We start from the raw sequence: 23,438 nt of genomic DNA, 5'->3' as shown, positions 1-23,438 counted from the left end.
TGAGTATGTTCTCAAGATGCACCCATTTATCTATATTTCTCCAGTTTATCCTTCTTTATGGCTGAGTAGTACACCATTGTATAAAAGTACCATATCATTTTTATCTGTTCCTCAGTGGATGAACATTTAGGCTGTTTCCAAGGTCTGACTATTTTAAACTGTGCTGCTATAAACATGGGTGCACATACATCACTGTGGCATGATGTTTTGAATTCTTTTGGGAAAATACCCAGAAGGGGAATAGCTGGATTGGATGGGACTTGTAGTGCTAGTTTTTTGAGGAATCTCTACACTGATTTCCATAGTGGTTGCACCAGTCTACATTCTCCACATCCCCTCCAGTGTTTGTTACTGCTTGATTTCTTGATGATAGCCATTCTTTCCGGGGTGGGGTGGAATGTTAGTGTTGTTCTAATTTGCATCTCTCAAATGACAAGTGATATTGAAAGACTTTTATAACTGCAGTCAACTTCATATTATATTTGATCATATTTCCAGAGGATTTAATTCTTTCATTAAATCTAATAACATTACTATATTTTGATCAAGTAGCATTATCTTGTATGATAGTATTTGATACCATCTTTCATTTGTATTTAATTAATTGTATTAAATTATATAACTTCTTTGCCAATCCATTTGTTAATAATGAAAGTCCATTATGTTTTTATCAAAAGAAATGTAAAATGATTAAGTTATGCTGTACACATATGGTGATTATACTTTTTTCACTATTTACCTTAACTGACAAAATTAATTCCTGTGTACTTTCCAGTATTCGATAGCTATATACAATTTAGAGGTCTCATTTGAATTTAAGTGTTGCTCATTATACTTTTGGAAGTTTGCTATGAAATTAAATCACAATTGTTTCTATTTTGTAAGATATACTGTACTTTTAAGGTGATGGAATAATTAGTGCAAATACTTAAGATATTTGGTAGATGGGGAATAAAACAAGAAAGGACTAACCATACTGTGGAAAAAAAAGTTTACTTATTCTTGGCCCCATAGGACTATGAAGCACTAATTTAATTTTGTTTGTCATTCCTTATAGGCTTCTTGGGTGATGTGGGGAGATGATGCTTCTTTCTCAGTTCTCTAAATTTGAGTTAGCTTTGACTATGTGCCAGGCAGCTGTACAATTTGATTTGGGATTAGAATATAAGGGAATGTCCCTATGTTTTTCTAATTTTCCTTAGATCCCATCAGCTGATTAGTTGCAAATGCAAAAACTTTTGCTTTATCACTTCTAAGAAAGGCAGTCCAGTGACATACCATGTCTGGTGTCTGAATATGGTGAGGAAGATGTCACCAATGTTAGATAATCAGGCTTTTGTTTTAACTCGTTGGTAGAAAAGACTGTGGTAGCTTTGAGCTTGTGTAAACTTTACCTTGGAAGGCTTTTTATAGCGGTTTATTGTTTCCCACTTTACTTATATTCATTCCCTCCTTCATTTGAGTATTTGAGATAGCTAATGAAGTAAAATTTAGCAAAGTATGAAATTAGAACCAGCAAAAAATAGATTGTAATAAAAGGGTCAAGACTAGGGAAAAACTAGATAGATCATAGCATGTATGTGTAGTTTCTACTCTAGAGCTGTTATTTTGTCTTTAGATTTCCCAAAGTCTAAGATCAAAAGGGCGATGAAGTAATGTAACAGTCTTAAAGCAGGTCACATTGCAAGGGAAGCAAAGTGTTTTATTGTATTTGGCTTTAATAAAATATATTACAGGAGGCTTTAATACTGACTTTTGTGGTGATGATGCTCTTGACACCAACACTGAAGCTGATGAAAAAGGATATTTGTAGGGTCATCTCTTGCAGAATTGAGAATCCCTTAAAGAAAACAGAGGCCTTAATTCCAAAATTAAGTCTCTTTGGGCCTAAGAATGCAGCTGTCTATGAAGTGCTTTTATTTAAAACTTTAATGTAGACTTAAAATAATGGATACACTGGGTGTGTTTTTAAAGTCTTTCTTTTTAGTACCACGTATCTTAGTTTAAGATTGAATATATAATGGAGAACTCTATTCTTTAGGACTAGTTCTCAATTGCAGATATCCTATACTTGTTTAAGAATGTATCTGTAGGATTAGGAGCATTTACTAGTCAGTTTATTATGTAATTTCTAAAAACATTGAAGATCTACAATTTCTTTGAAAATAGTTGGATATAGTTTCTATTTTACAAATAATTTTTATGTTCATGGAAATATAACCTCCATAAACTTATTTAAATTTTGTCCCATTAAGATTACAAATACTATTTTTGATGATTGAATAGACATTTCCAATCTTTAACTTTCACTTAAAATTTTCATGATATATTTACTTATTGATGTCTCATTATTTCTGCTTAGTTATTCTTTTTGGGGGGTTAAGACAGTGTCTCACTATATAGTTCAGGCTGGCCTTGAACTCATGATGTTCCTCCTGCCTCAGCCTCCTAAGTGTTGGGATTATGGGTGTCTGCCACCATGCTTGGCAACTACTTGTTTTTTCTTAATTTTACTTTGTGGGTTTTTTGGTTAGATTTATGTACAGCCAGTCGCTCTGGGTAGATTTTAAAGATAAGTAATGGTAGAGCTGACAAGTTACAATTGAATGGAACATCTTTCATTTTGGAAGGTTTTAAAGTAATTTTTAATGCCTATTAAGTATATAAATTAATGAGTTTCATTGTGACATTCCCATACATGCATACATTATATTTTATCATGTCCACAGAGAGGTTTTTCTAATTGAATTTATTTGTTAGCTGTTGCAATTCAAAATTCTACATTTCCCAATAGATTATTTTGCTGAGTCACTTTAATTTATTAGCATTTGCAAGTGCAAAGCCTTTTATGTTAGGTTTTGCTACTGTGTCATTTAAGAAAAATTACTAGAAAGAGAAGTTAATCTTTAATTACTATTTCTTGTGTGCTGGACTGTAGATTAGCTATATAACATGATACTTATTACTGTCAGTCTTGTGAAGGCATACATTTCGGGCAACAATATCTAAACATGAGAGAAGATTAAGGATTTTGATCAGAATCAGAATGACAGATTCAGATGTAAATTAAAGTTTACATTTTATCCAGCCAGCATTGCCAACCAACAGACTTGTAGTCAGAGAGACCTTAGTTTAAATATTCTTTGCTACCAATGTGTGACCTTGAGGAAAGTCAGATAAGCTCTCTGAGATAAAGTTCCATAGTGATAGGAAGTGGCAAGTCCTATAAATCTTAGAATTATTTTGAAAAGTAGGTAATGTTTGCAGTAATATTTAAGACATGGCCTAGCACATAGCTAAACACAATAAATAGTAACTAAAAAGAAAGAAAACGTTATAATGGCCCCTAAACGTAATTTTTCAGCAGTTTTTATGTAGCTGCATCCCACTGTAAAATATTTAATTCCTTTTAATAGTGTTAATACCTAAAGGTAGGAAATTACCAGCAGGTGGAGCTCAGTATTAGATAAACCAAAGTTTTGCAAGTTAGTATTTTATTAACCTACATTTTAAAAATAAAATTAAATAAATATGTATAATTTTTGAAGTTTATATGTGATATTCTATTTTTATGTTATCCTATAATATAGTTCTAAATATGTAGAAATCATGTTTTATTCTTATTTAAAATTATTTATCCTATCTACTGTCATGTAAAGTATGACAGTTCATTTACATGAATAAAGCATTGTTAGTGAAGCATTGTTAGTACATTTAGTCTTTTTTTAAAGTTTCATATCTATCCCAGCAGTAGGTTTTCTTGATATTCCCTCCAAAATATATCCTGATTGTCTCTTGCTGCCATCTCCTTTGTAATGGTCCTGGTAAAACCCACCATTTGTGGTACTCTGAGTTACTTAGGGAAGTCTATGTGCTTGCTCCCTTGCCTTGCTACATTTTACTTTCCATATAATTAAAGCTATCTCATGTAAATGATCTCGTCTTTATCCTGCCATGACTCCACTCCAGGTGGTACCCTTGTATAGGAGATAGAATTAAAAAGTACACTGAATGTTTAAATTAAAATACTCACAGTGAAAGACTCATTGCCATTGGTTCCCTCTAAGATACCACCAACTTATTCCATCATTCTTGTTGCTTTTTGAAACAGTTTTGTAAGTTTTCTTTATATGAGTGTTTTTAGTTGTCTTGTTTTGGCTGCTTTGATGCCATGAACCAATTTAAAACATTTACTTTTCATGGTTGTTTTGACTCTGGAAGAGCCAGAAGTGGCACAGCACCAGATCATGAATGATCCAGAATGTGGTAGACTGGGACACAGGATTTTTACAAATCTGCCATTCTGTTGAATGGCACTCAGCACCAGCATTCACTGGCATTAACTGCATCTCGTAAAGACACTCAGTTGAGTAGACTTCTGAACTGCTTCAGAAAGTGTCAAGAATGATGGGAGAAGTGTGTTCAAAACAAGGGAAAGTACGTTAGGGATGATTGATGGCAGTGTATCTTTTACTTAATTTTTTTTTTAAAATTTAAACATTCCATTTATATTTCAGTCACACTTGTAACTAGAAAAATATTTATACTTCTTACCATAGCCTAAACTAGTTCCTATCAAACTTCACCATCTTCTACCACTCTTTCTTATTGCTCATACATTAATCATTGTGTTCTTTGATTACATCAAGCTGCTTTTTATCTCTGGGGCTCTTTCCTTCCTTTTTATACTTACGCACAATTCTTACCATCTTCTTTCATCATTCTAGGTAAAACATGTTATTTTGAGCGTTCTCTCATGACTACTGTAGCTAGAATTGGCTCTCATGTGACCTTCCAGACCCTACTATCATTATTAGGTTTCTTGACTCTTTTCTTTCCTTATATAGCACATGTGGTGTCTTTGCTGTTACTATCATCATGACTCCAAGTAGTACTGTTTTGTTTACTATGTGTTTAGGTTAGTTCTAAGCATTTCTATGCATTAAATACTGATACGTATATTTCTATATGTATATGCATAATTTATTTTATTATGGTATTTGTTTAGATATATATATATGTGTGTGTTTTTGTTACATTTCTGTCTCTCATAATCCCTGCTTACTTCTCAAACTAACTTCGAGAATACTAAACTTTCATTATGTTTATTCCTATTTTCCCTACCTCAATAGTGCTTGCTACACAGAGGAAATGGAGGAAATAAATATTTTTTTAATATTGGATAAGCTCTTAGAATTTATAACAAACAGTCATTGAATATTTATAAAAAGAATTTCCTAAGGGAAAGAGGACATTTTCAGTAGACAAAAATCATGCCTGACTGAGTATTTTTAGAATTTCTTCATATAAAGATAATCAGATACACAAAAATAATCTACTTAGGTTTCAGAAAAGATTTTGACAGGTTTTTTTTTTTTTTTTATTAAAGGCAATTGCTACATGGTAAGTTACCATTGAAATAGCAAAAAAGATTTCAAATGGCCCAAGAATAGGTTTAAGATCAGAAATAAAGGGGTAGGAACAGGTGTTTGTTTAATTGCACATGTAGAGATCAAGATTCCTCAGGAATTAATGATCATGTCTTGGCCTGGAGATGTAGTTTAGTGTTAGAGCTTTTGCCTAGCATTTTCAAGGTCCAGGGTTTGACCCTAGAAATGAAAAAAAAAAAAATGTGTTATAGTTTGAATTGTACCTCTCTACCAAGATGTCTTTGTTGCAATGCTTGGTTCTTGTGAATGTGACCTTGTTTGGAAATAAAGTATGTGGATGTAATCAAGCTAATGTGAGATTGGTAGGGTGAGCTGTAATTCAGTATGACTTATATTCATATAAGATAAATGAGACTGACTTACAGGCAACAGCCACATAAAGATAAAGGTTAAGTACAAGGTTAAGACTGGAGTTAAGTCCAAGTAAGGATAAGGCTCTGAGAATCTATATGAGGTAAGGAAATATGCTTTCCTAGAGGTGAGAAGACAGCATAGTTTTCTAACACTTTCAATCCACAGTTCTAGCCTCTACAGCTGTGTGAAAGTAAATTTCTAAGCCACGCAATTTGTGGTACTTTTTTATAGCAGAAACTATAAAAAAAGGGAACTAATAACAGTATCTGTTATGATTATTATTTTATACATAACCTGGTGTGTACTGCCTGGTACAGTATCTAAATGACATTAAAATTTTCTAATTGTGGAGTTTAAAACAGTGGGTGTAGATGAAGAAAGGAAACTCCAAAATTACCATTTCTCTACTTTAGACTAAGAAGCAAGAAATCAAATTGTTTAGGGTTTATGTTCTTTGTAAACATTAGTTTTTATTTAGTATGTCTTCAAGATTGCTTCCAAATTTGAAAAAGTTTGTGGACCTGCGGAAGTACCTGGCACCCAGTAAATACTGAGTTAATATTGAAAGGATAAATGAGTAAACCCAACTCTAAGTAGGAGGTAATGGTAAGAAAATGTAACATTTATTCTGGTATAAAATCTAAAGTATATATTTAAAATGAGCTAGAATAAAATGAGACAACAAAGAATATTGAAAAATAGTTATCACTGAGTTTATTAGTACCCAAGCAGTAAAACAAAGTTAATAAATTATTGCAGCATCTTTGGAGAGTCTTTTTTGGTAACAGAATACTTCTGGTGAGATATAGCAGGGACCTAACCCAAGAAGCATAGTTTTATAGTTAGTTAATTGAATAGAGCTAGAGCAAAGTTGCTTGGATCTGAATCTTCCAACAGCTACTTACTGACTGTGTAACCTTGGGCAAGTTAGATAACTTTTCTGTGCTTTAGTTTTCTTACTTGTAGTTCTAGGGCTTACATCAGAATTGATCTCATGTTGTTATTGTGAAGAATTAAATGAGATAATCCACCTAAAATGCTGACAACAAAGCCTGGTTTATGAGCAACTGTGCATCCCATATTGCCTGTTGTTTCTTAAATTTAAAATTTTAGAAAATTATTCTTGGAATAAAAAATGGAATATGTATTGATTGAAATGATATAAAGATAAAATTTTTGAGCAACAAAATAAAAAGTGTCTACACAAAGGGACAATAATAGATATTGTACAAATGTACAATATTATACAATAGTAGAGATTTTTACAAAAAAAGCAACATTTGTTTTTTTCAGTGAGCCAGGAATGATGCTACATTCCTATAACTGAAGCACTCTGAAAGTCTAAGGCAGGCGACTCAAAAGTTGGAGTCCAGTGTTGGCAGCTTACTGATTTAGTGAGACCCTGTCTCAAAATAAAAATTGAAAAAAGGACTGGGGATGTAGTTCAGTGTGAAGTCCTGGGTATAATCCCCAACACCGCAAAAGAAAAATAGATATTTAAAGGCATTTGATTGGGAAGGGAGCCAAAGGGTTTAAAGAAAGAAATATTTATGTTGAAATTGTGATCCAGGGTTGTTTTATTGAGTGAGATTAGTCTGGAAGTGTCTTACTGCATTTTTCTTGTTTTCACAAAATTCCTTGAACTTTGGTCCATTTGAACAGTGACTGAACATCTGATATCTGATCATTGTATAATACATTGTTTCTTTTTTTAAGAATGAATTTATATAACAGATGTTTACACAACAGTTAACAAGTTGTTGTGTAATAGATTATCAAAATAGGGTCTTTTTTTTAAAAAAATATTTTATTTAAAAGGAAAAAGAGGGAAAAAAAAAGCAGAACAAAACAAAACAGTGTAAGGGTACAAGTAATTCAGAACTACAGAAAAGCAAAAAAACAAAAAACAGTGTGCTATCACCAGTTAGTAGATTACTCGCTATCATCTTAGAAAGGGTGTTTCAGGTCACAGGATCAAAGCACACAAAGCGAACATTCAAACAGTGAGATTGCAAGCAGTTGTGTTCAGTAATCCAGTCCAAACTATTAATATGGTCTTTTATGCAACACACCTAAACACCCTTGCTGTTGTATCCTTCAGGGCACTTTTCTTTCCCTCTCTTTAGTACAACAAAATTTACACATTTTGGGCTTTATTGCTCCAAAATAGGGTCTTTCTTTTACAGATAAATATTTGTGACTTTCACTTTGCCGAATACTCTTATCTCTTCTCCAGACCAGCCATCTCATTGAATGTTAAGTTCAGGGAAATTGGCTTTGGGAAGAAATTTTAAATCTTTATTCTGTTGAGCCCTTACAGATCATTTGCACATAATTTAGACCCTTTTCCTTGGAATTAGAATTGTAAAACATTGGAGAGTTATACCCCATTAGAAATAATAAAGGTTTAAAAAATTTGGTTAATAAAACACTTGCTGTCACAGTTATGTGCAAACTTTTGTTTCAAGAATGCTTGAAAGTTTGGTCTGTTCTCAGAGAACCTAGGATCTAAAGACATTAAAGAGGAAGATTTCTATATGTTGTATATAAAGAAAAGAATTATTTTATTTTAAGAAATCAGTCAGAAAAAAGGATTCATTTCTTAGGTAATGGGTCTTCACTTACCTCCTGAAGATTTTTTCTTTTTGCTCAAATAAACTAGCAGTTTTTGAACATGTCAGTTCTTTTAATCCAAAACTAACCAGTATACTTCCACACCAACAGGGGGAGATGTTATGAAACAGGACAGCCAAGTCTGTACTTTTCTTTCTTTCTTTTTTTTTTTTTTTTAATTTAAAGAGAAAGAACCAACAACAACAAAAAAATACATGGAGATAAAAAAAGGGTAAAAATAATACAGAATTACAGAAAAATAAACAGTGAGAAATTGCCAGTTGATAAGTTACATATTGTCATCTTAGAAATAGCTGTTCAGGTTACAAAATTAGAGTATGTAAAATGACATTCAAATAGTGACACTGCCAACAGTTCTGCTCAATGATCCAACAAAAACTTAGTAATATGGTTATCAGTCCTACATACTTGTTTTATATCTTAAAGAGGTTAAGATTAAATATATCAAAATAGAACAAAACAGTTAAAAAAACAATTTAAAGAAATACAGATTTCAAAGCAAGTCCACTGGAGATACTTTTCTATCTTGCTTTTTTTCTCAGAGGGCAAGGTGTATGGAGAAATTGGCTTCTGTGGATACCATCAGTAGCTCTAGCTAAGTTTTGAGATGCAGCGTGAAGTGAGATGTTTCCATTGTAAGCGTCCACTGGAATCTGATTCTTACTCCCTGTTCTGTGGAGAGTGTACTTTAGTGTTTGACCGTCAGCCTTCCACATCAGAACTCCACAAATTCCAGGTAAGGAGGAAGGGTCTCAGGCTTACTTACCCAGCCCATAGTTACTGTCGTAGACCTGGTCTTGTAGATCACCTCTTGTATGATGTTCCTTCAAGAGGGAAAAACGGTTTGTCTTGACTCTAGACCCTGATAGTAGACAAAATTCTTTCTAATGGTGTTGCCATTCACATGACAAGCCAGGGCTCTTTAAAAAAAAGGCAGGGGCTTCATTTTTTTCTTTTTATTTCATTGCTTTTTTATTCACCTCTCAGATGTCACAAAATGAATGCTTTTCAATTCACTAAAAGGTTTATGAGCATGCGTATTCAAAGAAAAACATTGTTCACTTTAAAATCTGTAATGATGTAAAGATTTCTGTTTCTAAATTTTAGTTTTTTTACTCACTAGTGAGCTCATTGGTAACCTTGACTTCAATTTCTGTCATTGAAGGAAAGTAATATTTTTCTTGAACATGGGTGTTAAGTAGTTACAATAACTGATGAAACTTTTCATTATAATACATAGTTGAATAATTTAGTACCAACTTCATGATCAAATCTTATGGTTTAACTTAGTAGCCCAGAATATACTAATACTTATGTTTTTTAATATAAGTTATATAATTCTATGAATATGAAAAGAGCCCTATTTTAAATCTGCTGTTAATAAATAATTATATGTACATGTTTAGTTTAAACTTAATTGCCTGTATTCTTTGAGTCTCTTAGTGCCACTATATTTTGGGCTATCTTTTTCCAGATTTATTGTATTAGGAAAAAAAATGTGGCCTTCAAATAAGAATGGCAATGTAAAAAAAAAAAAAATCAGTGATTATATAACTGCATGTATTTGTTCATATCTTTGAAGAAAGCTGAACTTGATATATAATTCCAAGTTATCAAAAGGAATGTTGGGGTTAAAGTATGTTATATAAATCACTATGTGAATCACTAATTATCTTGGGCTTCAGAGACATTGTTATATATAAAGTGATAAATGGACAAGATGATTCATGTGGATTCTGTATCTCCTAATACTTTTATGAATCTATAGTACACAATAACACAAAACCTATGCATACAAGTAACTATCCTTAGATTTATGAATAGTTCCTGCCCAGTCCAGGACATTATTATATATGAAGTGATAAATTAGACAAAATTATATAATGATTTCTATGTCTCCTAATACTTTCTACTTTCTTTTGGATTCACTATATTAGGAAAAACAAATTCTGGCTTTCAAATAAGAATTGAAATGCCAAAAAAGCTTAATTATATAACTGCATATATTTTCCTATTTTTTTCTTCTTTTGGACACAGGATCTTGTTATGTAGTCCAGGATGACCTTGAGCTCACTATATAGCCCAGGGTGGCCTCAGACTTGTGGTGATCTTCCTGCCTCAGTCTCCTGAGTCCTGAAATTATAGGCATATGCTACTATGCCCAGCTTTTCCCCATTTTTAAAGAGAATTGATTCATATAATTTCTACTTTAATGTTACTCAGTTAAATATTTAGCTTTTAAAATACCTTGCTTTCTTTCTATTTTTAAAAGTTTTATACTCCTACTTTGGTTTTTTTTAACTGATATTTTTGTTCTGTGTCTACATCATTATTTTTCAAGGTAATTTTTTTATTTTCTGAAATTATTCAAGTTTTGTTTGAGTTCTACTCTGTGTTTAGAAAAAGTAGAAAATATTTTAAGTTTCATTGTTTTACTCATGTTAATTTTGTTTAAAGAAAATAGGATAAAAGTTTTTGTGTTCATGATTGTCAACCACAATTCTTAGGAGACATTAAATAAAGAAATACACACTGATTTAAAATTTTAAAACAATTCAGGAAGTAAATGCTTACTGAACTTTCATACCTGTGAACTTCTATCTATACTCTAATGCTTACCTAAATCAATTTTGGCTTTGAATAAAACTTCAAATCCATTTAACATTCATCATCAGCGTATTCAGTCACATGTTATTACTTTCACTTAGAGACACACATGCTCAGACACACAGTTCATGCCAGCTTGTGGTGGCTCTGCTTCTGAGGTAATAAGAGGAAGGATTTATATTATTAGTGAGTTATTATCCTTTTATATAAATGTTCTGACTTTGGTCTTTACTCTTGATATTATTTTTGTGATGTTTCCAGGCAATCTTAAAATACCATAAAATACATACTGACTTATGAGAGATCCTTGTAGGTAGAGTTGTGTCTTTTATCAGAAACTTGGATTCCCTTGGAAATAGAGCCAGTTTACGCCTTGTTCTCCTCTGTTGAGACTTAAACAGACCTTTCCCCCATGCTACCATTGCTGGCCATGTGATTTCTCTTTCTATTAGGATGTCATACTGATGCTGTATTAATGTGGCGGGTCAGTCTTTAACTGGGTTTTTATTTTCCTCATTTATTTCTCGTTTATTGCTCTTTTAAAGATTTTTTTTTTACTGTGGCTTCTGAAATCTCATTCTGATAAGCAACTTTCCTTTTCAGAAGATTGTTTATTCTCCTGCAGGTGGTTCTTACTCTTTCCTTTGTTATTACTTAACCCTTATGTGAAAATATATTAGTTTTCAAAACTTGGGGAGTTTGGTTGTAGTACATTCTCACTGATTAAATCTTTTAAACCTCCATCCATTTCTCTTCACTCTTTGAAGAGTATGCTGTTTCATGTTCTCTTTCTTTGTCCTTAACCATTTAGAATACTTGTGTCCACTTTCGCATTCACACTGAACACCCATCCACAATCTTATTTTTTATGTTCACCGATCAAAAAATGATACCAACTAAGGGATGGTAGCTAATAAACAAATTTTGAAAATTTTTGTTTAAATGTGGAAGAAAAATTTTAGGCTCTTCTTGTTCCTTTTAAATAACCAACTCTGCTCTGCTTATTTTACAAATGTCATGCTTCATTAGAAAGATAACTTAATTGGATAAATTATATATACATATATAACTGAAAATAATCTGACCACCAAAATAGTATTTTTGTGAAAATAAAAAAATGTGATGCAGCATAGTAATGCTGTTCTCATTGGTTTCTCTGTTTCAGAAAGTGCTTATACTCAAACATAGATATTACCTAACATATAATTTCCTAGAATTCAAGAAGTCTGAGGTTAATTGGTTTATTTCTTAATTTTACTTAAAGTGTAGTTGGTGTTTTCTTTATATGTGAGTAAACAGAAATAAAGTACTTGATATGGGATTGGTCTTTCAAAAAGATGAGGGACGTGGTACTTAAAGTTAGTGTTATTAAGAAGTGAAGACATGCAAGTGCTAAGCTCTGTCTCTTTCAAAGAGGAGTAGTAGAGTGAAGAAGGATAAGTGATTAAAAAAATCATTCCATGAACACTTTGTGTTCTTTTGAACTATTTGAAAAGACAGAAATGTACAGGTTGTCTTATTAGGACAACCTTTTAAAATGTATAGCCAAGTAAGGAGTCTCATTAGTATCTAAATCCCAGATAAGTTATTCTTTCAAAAATTCTAAATTTCTGCTTATTTTAAGTTCCCTAAATTTAAATTATAGATTTGATTTTTAGTAGTAATATTTCAAATTAGATGTTATTCTTGTCCATGGAAAAATTATTTATCCATTCTAAGCATTCATTTTCTAATCTTTAAGGACATTACCAGGAGCTAATACAGTGTTATTGAAGGATGAAACCTATAAAACAATGCATGTACCAGGTATGGTTGGTACATAGTAAGTGCTCACAAATGCTTATTGTTATAGCACTTCCCTTTCCTTCCCTTCCCTTCCCTTCCCTTCCCTTTCCCCTTCCCCTTCCCCTTCCCCTTCCCCTCCCCTCCCCTTCTTTTTCCTTCATTTTCCTTTTTTTTGCTTCCCCCTACCCCTTCATTTTCCACTTGTCTTCCCTTCCTTTTTTCAAACAGACTCTCATTATGTAGTTCAGGCTGGCCTTGGACTTACTATAGCTTGGGTAGGACTTGAAATCATGGCAATCCTCCAACCTCAGCCTCCCCAGTGCTAGAACTTCAACTGCACACCATCACACCTTGCGGTGGTCATTTTCTAAGTAGGGATCAATATTCTTTTTGCAATAGAGATCTCAAGTGATATATTAAAGTTGTGCTTTGATATGACCCTTAACCTTTTTGTAACAAAGATTGACAGTTTTTGAATTTTTGCATGAAATTAATATAATTCATGCTACCTAGAAAAATTCAAGAGACAAATATTTAAAGAGAATACATTTTATTATGTTCCATTGTTATGAGTATTACTAAAATGAATCAAAGCTTGGCAACAGCAATGTTACTTTTGGTTTTGTTCATTTTATAGTAGTTAAAATCATTTGATATTTCACTGAGTTTTTTTGATATTTCATGATTTTATAAGTTACTAAATGATCTGAGCTCTTGGATGTTCAGAGGCCTTTTTCCTATCTTAATATTTTATCTTTAATGAAAAAAATTGTGATCACCTTATTTTGTCATTAATATTTTATATTTTTCAGTCATATCTAATCTCTTATTGTTTCAGGCAAAAAAATTTTGTGTGCATGCACTTGCATGCCTGTGTGTGTGTCTTCCTATTAGCAGCATCATTCTGTCTTATGATTATACTTCATTGAACTCACCAACTTATTTTTGTTTATAGCACATTCTTGAATTCAAAATAGTACAATATTTCTAGGCCTAAATTAACCGTACTTTTACATATAATGTTATGAAATTGAATGTAATAATTGTTTCAAAACTTGAGCCCCCTTTCCCATGCCCTCAGCTTTTTGGATTGACTGATGCACAGCATTTGGTTGATTTTCTGGCCGTAATGTAGGCAACATGGTGTAGTACGAAGGAAGATGAATTTGTCACATGTGTTTTGAGACAAATCATTTAATCTCCATTTGCTCTTCCTCTGTGAGGTAGAAAATTATTTAACATAGCAGGTTCTTTCTGCTGCTGATTTTATGTAAAGAACTTTCATTATATGAGTGCTTTTAAAAAATTATAAAAATCATGGCTTTGGTAAATTTGCATATTTCCTGTTATGTGTGTAAACATATATTGACCGAATTGTTTTTGGCTTGGAATTTGTTCTGTTATGTCTTGTATCTAGATTTCTACCCCAAAGCCTCATGTAGTCATAGATGGAGCTTTTTCAGAAGTGACTGGATCTAGAATGTGTGACACTGGGATTGATTTGTGGTACAATGCTAGGGTAAAGGACACGAGGACTAAGGGTGTGAGTGCTACCTGCCCTAAGCAGCCTGGATAAAATTTAAGGGATGGAAAAAGCTGTAGGTTTCTTCCTTGTCAAGGTGTTGGCAGGATTATTTCTGGAGGCTTTGAGTAAGAGTTATTCCAATCATCTATGCTGGCTTCTGGTGGCTGCTGGCAATTCTTTACTTACCGACAAACCTCTGTGATCTCTTCCTTTTTCATATCACTTTCTCATCTGTTCTCTTCCTCATATTTTTAAGTCATCTTTTGAGGATAATAATCACTTGATTAGGACACACTCATATAATCCTGAATGATTTCACTTTGAGATCTTTAGTTTTATATCTACCAAACCCCTTTTTGCAACTAAGGTTGTACTGAGGTTCTTGGATATATCTGTAAGAGAAAACTCTGCAACCTTCTTCAGTGTGTACCACCCATCCACCCTGCCACACAGTCTGGAGATTGAACCAAGGTATACTCGACTACTGAACTACAGTCTCAGCAATTTTCGTTTTGAGAAGAGGGCCTGGATGAATTGCTTAGACTGGCCTTGAATTTGTATCCTTTTTTGGCTTCTCAAGTAGCAGCTGGAATTACAAACATGTGTCACTGTATATATTCTTTAATTATCAAGAAAGTTCTTAGAACTTGAGACTTTATGGGTGAAATCCTTAACTTGGAGAGGAACTGGTTCTTCTCTTTCTTTAAGAGTTTTTTGAGTTTTTACTCTGTGATCTTTGGAAATACTGTTTTGGCAAAGGCTGTGTGTCCAAGTACCTGGAATTTAAATTCAGCCATCATATTTGATACCAAAGTTTTGGTTTTCATTTTTCTTCTATTTTTCCTGCCTTAAATATTTTTTCCAGGTTCTACCTATAATGTGAGTTCTCTTTCCCAGAAAGGATTTTGTTTAAAATAAATAAATAATTAATTTGGTCAATAAATACTTAATTTGCTCCAATGATGTAATATATAGGATTTTCTAGGCTGTAGATTTAGACATTTATTCAGAACTTGAGTTCTGGTGCTGAGTTTGATTCTAAGTTGGAGTTGTACAACTGTACACTGAGGGGGAAGGCATTTTTCTTTTCAGAAGAAAGGAATATGTGCTTTTCAGTATGTTTGCTTCACAATATTGTAATACATTTTTTAGAAATTAATTACATAATAACTATATATACCATGCTCCCCACTGTTTCTTTTTTTGTAACCTGGCTGTATTTTTTAACAGTTGTTTTTTAATTCTGGGAAATTTCTGAAGCACCAGAAATAGATTTTTAAAAAGCAAGTAATAATAAACATAGAAAAACGAAAACTCCATGTACATTGAAGAAGGTGAATGGTTCCTGATGCTCCTTGTGTACATCAAGGTTGTTTCTGTAGCCCTTCTTGTGGCTTAGTTATGGTGATTTTTATTAGAAACTAGGACTAGGATTACAAATTGGACTAAGGGCATGGACTATTGATTGTCTTTTGTAATGGGATGATTATTTGTACGATAGTGAAGGATTATTTTCTTAAAAAATCTATTAAATATGTACCTGCTTTTCAAGTGCTAATTTTAGTCATTTCTAATACTGTATGTAGCTGTCCTTTGAGGAAGATTTGTGTGGTTTTTTTAAAATTTTGTACATGATAAAATGGATGTATAGGTAGTCATTTACAAGGCTTTATAAGCTAGTTAGTAATGTGAAGATGAAAAAGAAATGAAAATCAACTATTCTGTTAGAAGATTGTCCTAAAATTGCCAAATCATTAATATGTTATGGTGTTCTCAAGAAATTTATCCAAATGACACTGAGTTCCAGAAACAATGAGGTTTATTTTAAACTGCAGTGGTCAGTCAGCTTTCACCAGTGAAACTCCTGGCTACTGGCTGGCACTGACTCCTTTGTTCCCTTTCTATTATAAATCCCTGTATGAGCTCACAAAGGGAGTTTCTGTGGATACTAACTTCTTAAAGGTGTCATTGCTTTGGAATGTTATAAGACCTTCTTACACATCTGGTTAATTGACATGCAGATTGTGGGCTCCAGGCAGTTTGGTGCCTTGAGATAGACTCATTTGTTTCTCTTTCCGTAGTTTTTATGGCAAATAAGGGAGAAGAGGACATTTGGGTTATTTGGCCAAAGTTGACTCACTGTTTGAGGTCACTAAGCATCCAAACTATAATTTATAAGCCATAAAATAAGTGAAGTTTCCAAAACTAGGGTTTGGGAAGTTTCAGAAAGAAAAAGTCAGAGGAAAGGGAGGAAATAATGCCCTCAAATCCCCCACTTGAGGGCATATTTTTCTCTCTAGGAGATATATATGTATATATATATATAATACAGTCCTTCATAAGGTGGTGGTGCATAGTTTGGTTGACTGTTAGCGTTGGCCAATACCATTGTGTCTACCTGATTTATGTTGTTTTGAACCTTACCTCTTACCCAGTTAATTAGGCACAGCTCAAAACTGAGGACTAATATGATTATTGACCCTGTGATTCCTGCAAGGGTGCGTTCCTAGGTTCCATTTGAACAATTTATCATACCATCTTAAGTGTTCTAATACAATTTTTTCATTCCTTTGCTCCTTGTTTTAATTTGTCTAGAGTTATTATTATCACCCCTGAGTCATTCGCATAGAAGCAACATTCTTTTCCTAGTGCTGCACAAAGTCCTCCCTATTTCATGAAAGGTAGGTTAGGTCCTCTTTGTTCTGTAAAACTACTTCTGTCAGGGAGTTCCCCTGGTTATCAAGCTGTTTAGTTGCTGCACTCCTGTTATACTCTGTTTTATGCTGTGGGTTATTTGGTGAAGCCTCTGAAGACCTGTTTCAGAATGGGCTGTTGCTCTTGCACTCATTCTGAGCACCATGCCTATGCTTACCCTGACCAGTACTGGTAAGACAGCAGTCTGCTTGTGTCGTGTCTGGTGATTGACCAACGGGTGCTGGTCCTCCCTGGATAGTTGTCACTCCGAGGATAAGCATTGTCAGGAGACAAGGGCCCATCTGAACACATTTTTGTTTGAGGTCTAGACATTTAAACAGTACTTTAAACGGTCCATTAGTACAGGAACCCCGAGGCACCTGGTAGGTGGAATCCTGTGACCTAGTCTGGTTGCATGCAACCTGGTTGTTACCCTGTGCCACACAAAATCCATATCTATAAACAGTCTCTATCATGAGTAAAGTTAAGGGTTCTTTTGAGGAGCAGAGTGTTTGACTGGGTATAGCTATGGCTCAGAAAGGTAGACTTGGTTTTATTCACATCTAACAGCTCTTTGTTATAGTGGGGTCTGACATGTTTAGAATTTGGTGAGTCTCATTAAGCATCTGGCAAGTCCTGGATTTTGTGCTTACCTTGTCTAGACCAACTTGAGTATCTACCAGGGATAAGACATTACCTTTGGTGGGGGGCATTAGGCAAAACCTTTGGTCTTGGGCCTTTAGGACCATGCAGCTTGTGGGAGAGTGCAGGAAAAAGGCAGCAGGTTTCCAGGGCATTACTTGTGTCCTTGGTAATGAGGATATCTTTGGATCCCTGGGTCATGTTCTTAGCATGTGTGTGTAAGTGCTCCAATTGAGCCCTTTTGCCCAAACTGGATTATTAATATCCTTGAGGATTCTAGCCTGCAACAGAACTTGTCCGAGTACCCAGTTCTGCAGCTTTCTCACTTTTCTCTACATACGTGAAGTTTTCATTCTGGGTCTACCAATGTGTCAAAGGATTTGGGTCTTTTGTTCCAGTTACTATGTCCAACCCATCATACTGTCCCCCACTAGAGTCCAGTGGCCTCACAATGCCGGCATGGACAGCATACTTTTCGTTTATTACAATGTCTGTTTTTCACCTTTGGACACAGACCTAATCCATGGGCCACCAGCTCCATGTCACCATTTGGGTTATCCCTTTTCTTGTACCTTACATGCAGGGAAGCCATCCATCAACCTTCAGTCTTGCAACCAATGGGGTTTTTAGAAATAGCATATCGGGACAACAAATACAATAGATTGTTAGTTGTAAGGGAGACATTCACCTACTATTATAGCCTGTTTAAGTCCAATAGAGTTTGCTTGTGGACACACAATGGTATAATTACAAAGATCTCCCCAAGTTTATCAGGGGCAACTGATGTCATGAAACTTCATCAGCAAGATGAGGAGCAGGAAAGATGAAACCTGGGCCATCATTCTTTACTGCAGTCTCAGGAGGTTTGAACAGGTTAACCATAGGAAAGTCATTTTAAACAGTTAAGAGTACTTTGTCCAATATCTATGCTAACCTTCTGTGGAATTCCCCATTCCTGTGGGGCTGCAATCCAGAGTGCAACAGCAAACACCAGGACCACTGGGAGGAAAAGGACCAAGAATGCAATGAGATAGCAGTACATTGAAGTTACTGATAGTCTGGTGTACCGTGTCTGCTCAATCTTTAGTTGTGCATTTACTACTCAGCTTCTGGGGTGACGGGGGCAGGACTTTGGGTGTTTTCTTCTCAGCAGGGACTTTAGAGGAGCTGTCTTTCAGGGTGATCTTTGTTGGGACCTGCCTGTTATTGTGCTGTGGTCTGAGAGTACCTCTGCAGAGAGGGTTCAAGTTGGGGTGAGGTTCTGGGTGGCAGTGGTGAGTCAGTATTTGTCTGCTCCCCAGACGTCTACTTCTTAACCCACAAGATGGATCCATGATGTGCAGTCTGAAAGTCTGAAAGCAGAGGTTGTGGCTCTTATGACCACATGAGAGTCCTCCCACAGTGGTTGGAGGGAATTCTCTTTCTAAGATTTAACTGAGACCTTGTCACTAGCTTTGAACCCATGGACAGAAGAATGTATAGGAAGAGGATGTCACAGCAGCATGGTTTGTTGAAGTCATTTAGAATTTGATATGGTGCTTTCATTTGTTGATGCAAGCCCAAGGTTCCAACCTCCTGTAGTCCTTCCAGCACTGGCCCAAGTTGGAGAGGCTTCCCCAACAATACCTTGAAGGCAGTGAGCCCATCCTGGTATGGCTGTGCACCATGATCTTAGTATAATCGGAAGCATTATGACCCAGTTAGCTCCTATTTCCTGGCAGAGTTTGCCAAGGTGTTCTTTGGAGTCCAGTTTTATCTCTCCATGTAGCCTGATCTCTGAGATTGATAGGCCATATGTAGCTTCCAGACAAGCCCTAAGGCTTTTGATAGATCTTGGGTCACTTGACCTACAAAAGTTAGTTCATTATCTAAATGCACTGTTACAAGGAACCTGTACTGGGGTATAATCAAGTCTATCGGGGCTCTAACCACTTATCTAGAAATTTCAGTCCTCATGAGAAGTGCCTACACCCAACCTGAGTAGGTACCTTTTGTTTCTACTCATGAGTTTTAGTTCAGTAAAATTCATCTCAACATCTTCAAATGGCAAAGTCCTTTGTCTTCAGATGCCTGGCTGATGTTGAGGCCACACAACTGGATTGTCATATATGCATGCTTCACAATGAGCAGCCACTAAGATATACGGAGTCCAAAGTCTTGGTACAAAGAAATAATGAGCAAGAAAATTCGACATGGCTGTCTTTCCCAGGTGGATGCAGCTATGTAGGTCTTGTGTTACATAAAGCCTCAGAGCCTCAAGGAGAAAAATCTTTCCTCCTGGCAAAATTTGCTATGCATTTTCCTCAGTGACTCCCTCTGTCTTTGTCCATTTAAGTTCCTCCTTTGAACAGTGGAGTGGTTTAAGTGAGGGGGCTATTAGAAAAAAATTAGGCTGCTAGCCCAAGGCAGCTTGTTTAGCTGTATGAGATGCCTAGTTTCCTTGAGCCTCCATTGATTTGTCCTTTTACTGTCCTGGACAATGCATCGCTGCCACCTGAGAAGGCAACCACACAGCTTGTGTCAGGTTCAGAATCTCTTGGGGGTTTTTAATGTCTTTTCCTCCCACTGTCAAAAGGTGTCTCTCCCTGTATATGGTGCCATTCATGGGTAGAGTAGCAAACATGTAATGAGAGTCACTATAAATATTCACCTTTTTGTCTCACCCTTCCTCCAGAGCCCATGCAATTAACTCGGCCTATTGTGTTGAGGTCCTGGGAGGCAGTGGCTCTGCCTGGACCATTTGATCCAAGGTGACAACTGCTACTCCTGTCCTTCAGACCCTATTAATTACAGTGCTGCTACCATCAGAGAATAAAGTCAAGTCAGGGACTAGAGAGGGGTGTTTTGTGGAACTGACTAAGCTGAATATGCCATCTTAACTTCAGCACAGTCATGCTCAGGTGACTGCCAGGAGCAGCAGGACTGCCAAGAGAAGCAGGATTAATGGTTTGACTCATCCTAATGGTGAGTCTAGGGTCCTCTAACAAGGCCCTCTGATACTGGGCTAATCTGGTTTCTGAGAGCCACTTACCGGCAGGTCCTCTTAGCAGTTTCTACTGCATGTGGTACAAACACATTCAGATTCTGCCCCAGAGTCAATTTGTCTGCCTCCTTTACTAATTAGCCGTGGCAGCAGTGGAGTGTAGGCAGGAGGGCCATGCTGCTGACACAGGGTCCAACCTTTTGGACAAATATGCCACAGGTCTCTTTCAAGGTCCCAAAGTTTGTGTTAGGATACCCTAACACAATCCCTTTTTCCCCATGAACAAATAACCGGAAAGGTTTTTGTGATGTCAGGCAGTGCTGGTGCAGGGGTGCTTACCAGTTTTTCTTTCAAGTTCTTGAAAGCTGCCTGCTATTCAGGATTCCATGCCAATGAGAAAGTATTCCCTCCTCTTAAGGCATCATTAAGTGGCTTGGTAATAGAGTTAGGGACCCAAAGCCAATAGAGTTAGGGACCCAAAGCCAGTAGAGTTAGAGCCAATAGTATCCTATAGTCCCCAGGAAATCCCTCAACTTTTTCTTGGTAATGAGGCCCTCTGGCCCTGGATGGCCTGAATCTGAATTTGAAAGGGACCATAATCCATTATTCAACACAAAACCCAGAAATTTAACAGTTTGCATACAATTTGAGCCTTTTTCTTTTCAAAGTTTTTCTTTGAAACTCAATACCCCTTTACCAGGAGCAATCCCAGCGACTTCTTTGTCCCTTGTAGGCATAGTTCATACAATTCTGCAGCCTAAAACAAGACATCTCCGTTCTGTAATAGGGAGATTTCATGACTTTCTCAGAAAGAGATAGGTTTATGGAGAAGGCCTCCACAAATATCATGGGAGAGTTCTTGAATTCCTGGAGAAACTTTGTCCAGGTTAACTGACATTTTTTGTCCCCTGTCGAGTTTCTCCCATTCAGATGCAAATATTTCTTGGGAACTTGCTGACAAAAGAACACAAAAGAAGGCATCTTTCAAGTCTAATAGAGTATACCAAGTTTGACTAGGTGGGAGTAGGATAAGCAGGGTATAGGGATTCAGAGGTATAAGGTGAAAGTGGTGACTGTATTATTCACAGCCTGAAGAACCTGGACTGGTCTGTATTCATTGGTTCCAGATTTTTGCACAAGTAGGAATGGTATATTCCAAGGGGGTTGGCATTCTTTTAATATTCCTGCATCAAGTAACTTCTCTATGTGGTATTTAATCCCCTTCCATGCCTCCATTGTCATAGGATATTGTCTTAAGCATACTTGCTTAGTATGCCCCACCAATTCTACCACTATAGGAGGTATGTGGACTGCCAAACCCAGGGAGTTGTCTTTCTCCAAAACTAGAGGAAATTGCTGAGTCCACTAAGGGAGTTCATGGTCACCCAACAAGAGTCCACTCTTGTCTAGCTCGCTGAGGCAGTATTACTCCTTTAAGGAAAGGTTACAACCAAAACATCAGCTTCAGCAGAAGGAAACACTTCTCTGGTAGTCAGGATGATTCCTGAGGGAGAGAAAGAAATTTGAGCTCGTAGCTTGTCAAGTAAGTCTAGGCCCAGAAAGGGGAAAAGATAGGCATAAGCATAAAAGTGACTAACCATTTGTTATTCAAGGTGGACCTGCTGAGGTGTGCAAAAAGAATAAGATGTTTGGCCAGTTGCCCCCGTACACTTATTTTCTTGCTTAGAAGTGGAGCCCCTGGCTGAGTGACTATGGATATATGGCTCCCATATCCACAAGGAAATGAACAGACTTTCCTCCAAAAGTCATGGATAACTTGGGTTCCTTGGGGGCCAGAGACAGGGACCCATGACCCTGTCAATCTGAAACTTCCCCTGCATTCACCCTAAGCACTTCATTTTTCTTTTTCTGTAGCAACTTTGGGCACTCCTGCTTACAGTATACCATCTCTTTGCAGTAGACATACTGGTTTGACTTCAATAGGACACGTCTCCCTCCTTGTTGGGATCGCTTCCCATCTTGTTTCTTACTTCTGCCCCTGCCTATGCCTCCTTCTTATGAGTTGCTTACATCATCTTTATCTGTTCCTCCTGAGCTTTCCACTTTCTGTCCTTTCTACTGTTGTAAACCCGTGGAGCTACCTCTATTAACTGAGCTATAGTCATTTCAGCAAATCTGCCCCATCTCTGCAGTTTGTGGTGATATAATAAAAGACATGTTCATCACACGAGCATTTCTAGCCTGTAGGGGATTATATGGTGTGAACATGCAGTAAGCTTCCCATAGGTACTTGAGGAAAGCAGAAGGGCTCCTGTTGGCCGCCTGGCATACCTCTCCCACCCTTGTCAAATTTGTGGGTTGCTGGGCTGCTGAATGAAGGCCTTTCAGTAAAGCCACATGGTAATCATTCAAACTCTTAATCCCATCGTCTGTGTTGGGATTTCAGTTTGGCATTTCCTGGGGCAGCACACATCTCAGCCTGTCTGTAACTTCCTGTGGTGTTCTTGGCCCTTCTACTTCTACAGAGTCTTCTTTCTCCTTCCATATTCTGTCTCTTCCTTCTGAGGTGAATATGGTATAAAGCACTTGTTGACAGTCAATCCAATTGGGGCACTAAGTCTTAGACACTGATTTCACTAAATTAATCAGAGTGTGTGGCTGCTCAGTGAATGGGGGATTTTGAATTTTCCAGTTACACAATTCACTAGAGCTGAAAGAGGTGTAAATGAAAGTGGTCTGAACTGCCCCTTCAGGTCCTGGCACTGCCCTATTCCAGAGAGACAAAACAGAAACTGGCAAGGAG

The 23,438-nt window shown here is 36.1% G+C and overlaps 1 protein-coding gene across 25 annotated transcripts in view; it reads left to right on the top strand.

Annotated features, from left to right (window-relative positions):
• Window positions 1-23,438, top strand: part of LOC100723598 (tyrosine-protein kinase Fer) — a 449,398-nt gene that overhangs the window by 120,065 nt on the left and 305,895 nt on the right. The window contains exon 2 of one of the 25 annotated variants that reach the window (XM_005000317.4): window positions 8,981-9,174. The exons of 23 other annotated variants lie outside the window; for them this stretch is intronic. In XM_005000317.4, the coding sequence (XP_005000374.2) occupies window positions 9,046-9,174 (129 nt within the window). In that variant the 5' untranslated portion in view covers window positions 8,981-9,045. Of the gene's footprint in view, window positions 1-8,980; window positions 9,179-23,438 lie in introns of those variants that run through there. One more of the 25 variants, XM_063238119.1, reaches the window with a different exon arrangement.

This window comes from Cavia porcellus, unplaced genomic scaffold, assembly GCF_034190915.1.
Source record: "Cavia porcellus strain 051 isolate PalLab524CR breed Dunkin Hartley unplaced genomic scaffold, mCavPor4.1 scaffold_27, whole genome shotgun sequence".
NCBI classification, from domain to species: Eukaryota; Metazoa; Chordata; class Mammalia; order Rodentia; family Caviidae; genus Cavia; species Cavia porcellus.
This window is presented reverse-complemented; position numbering and strand designations above follow the sequence as displayed.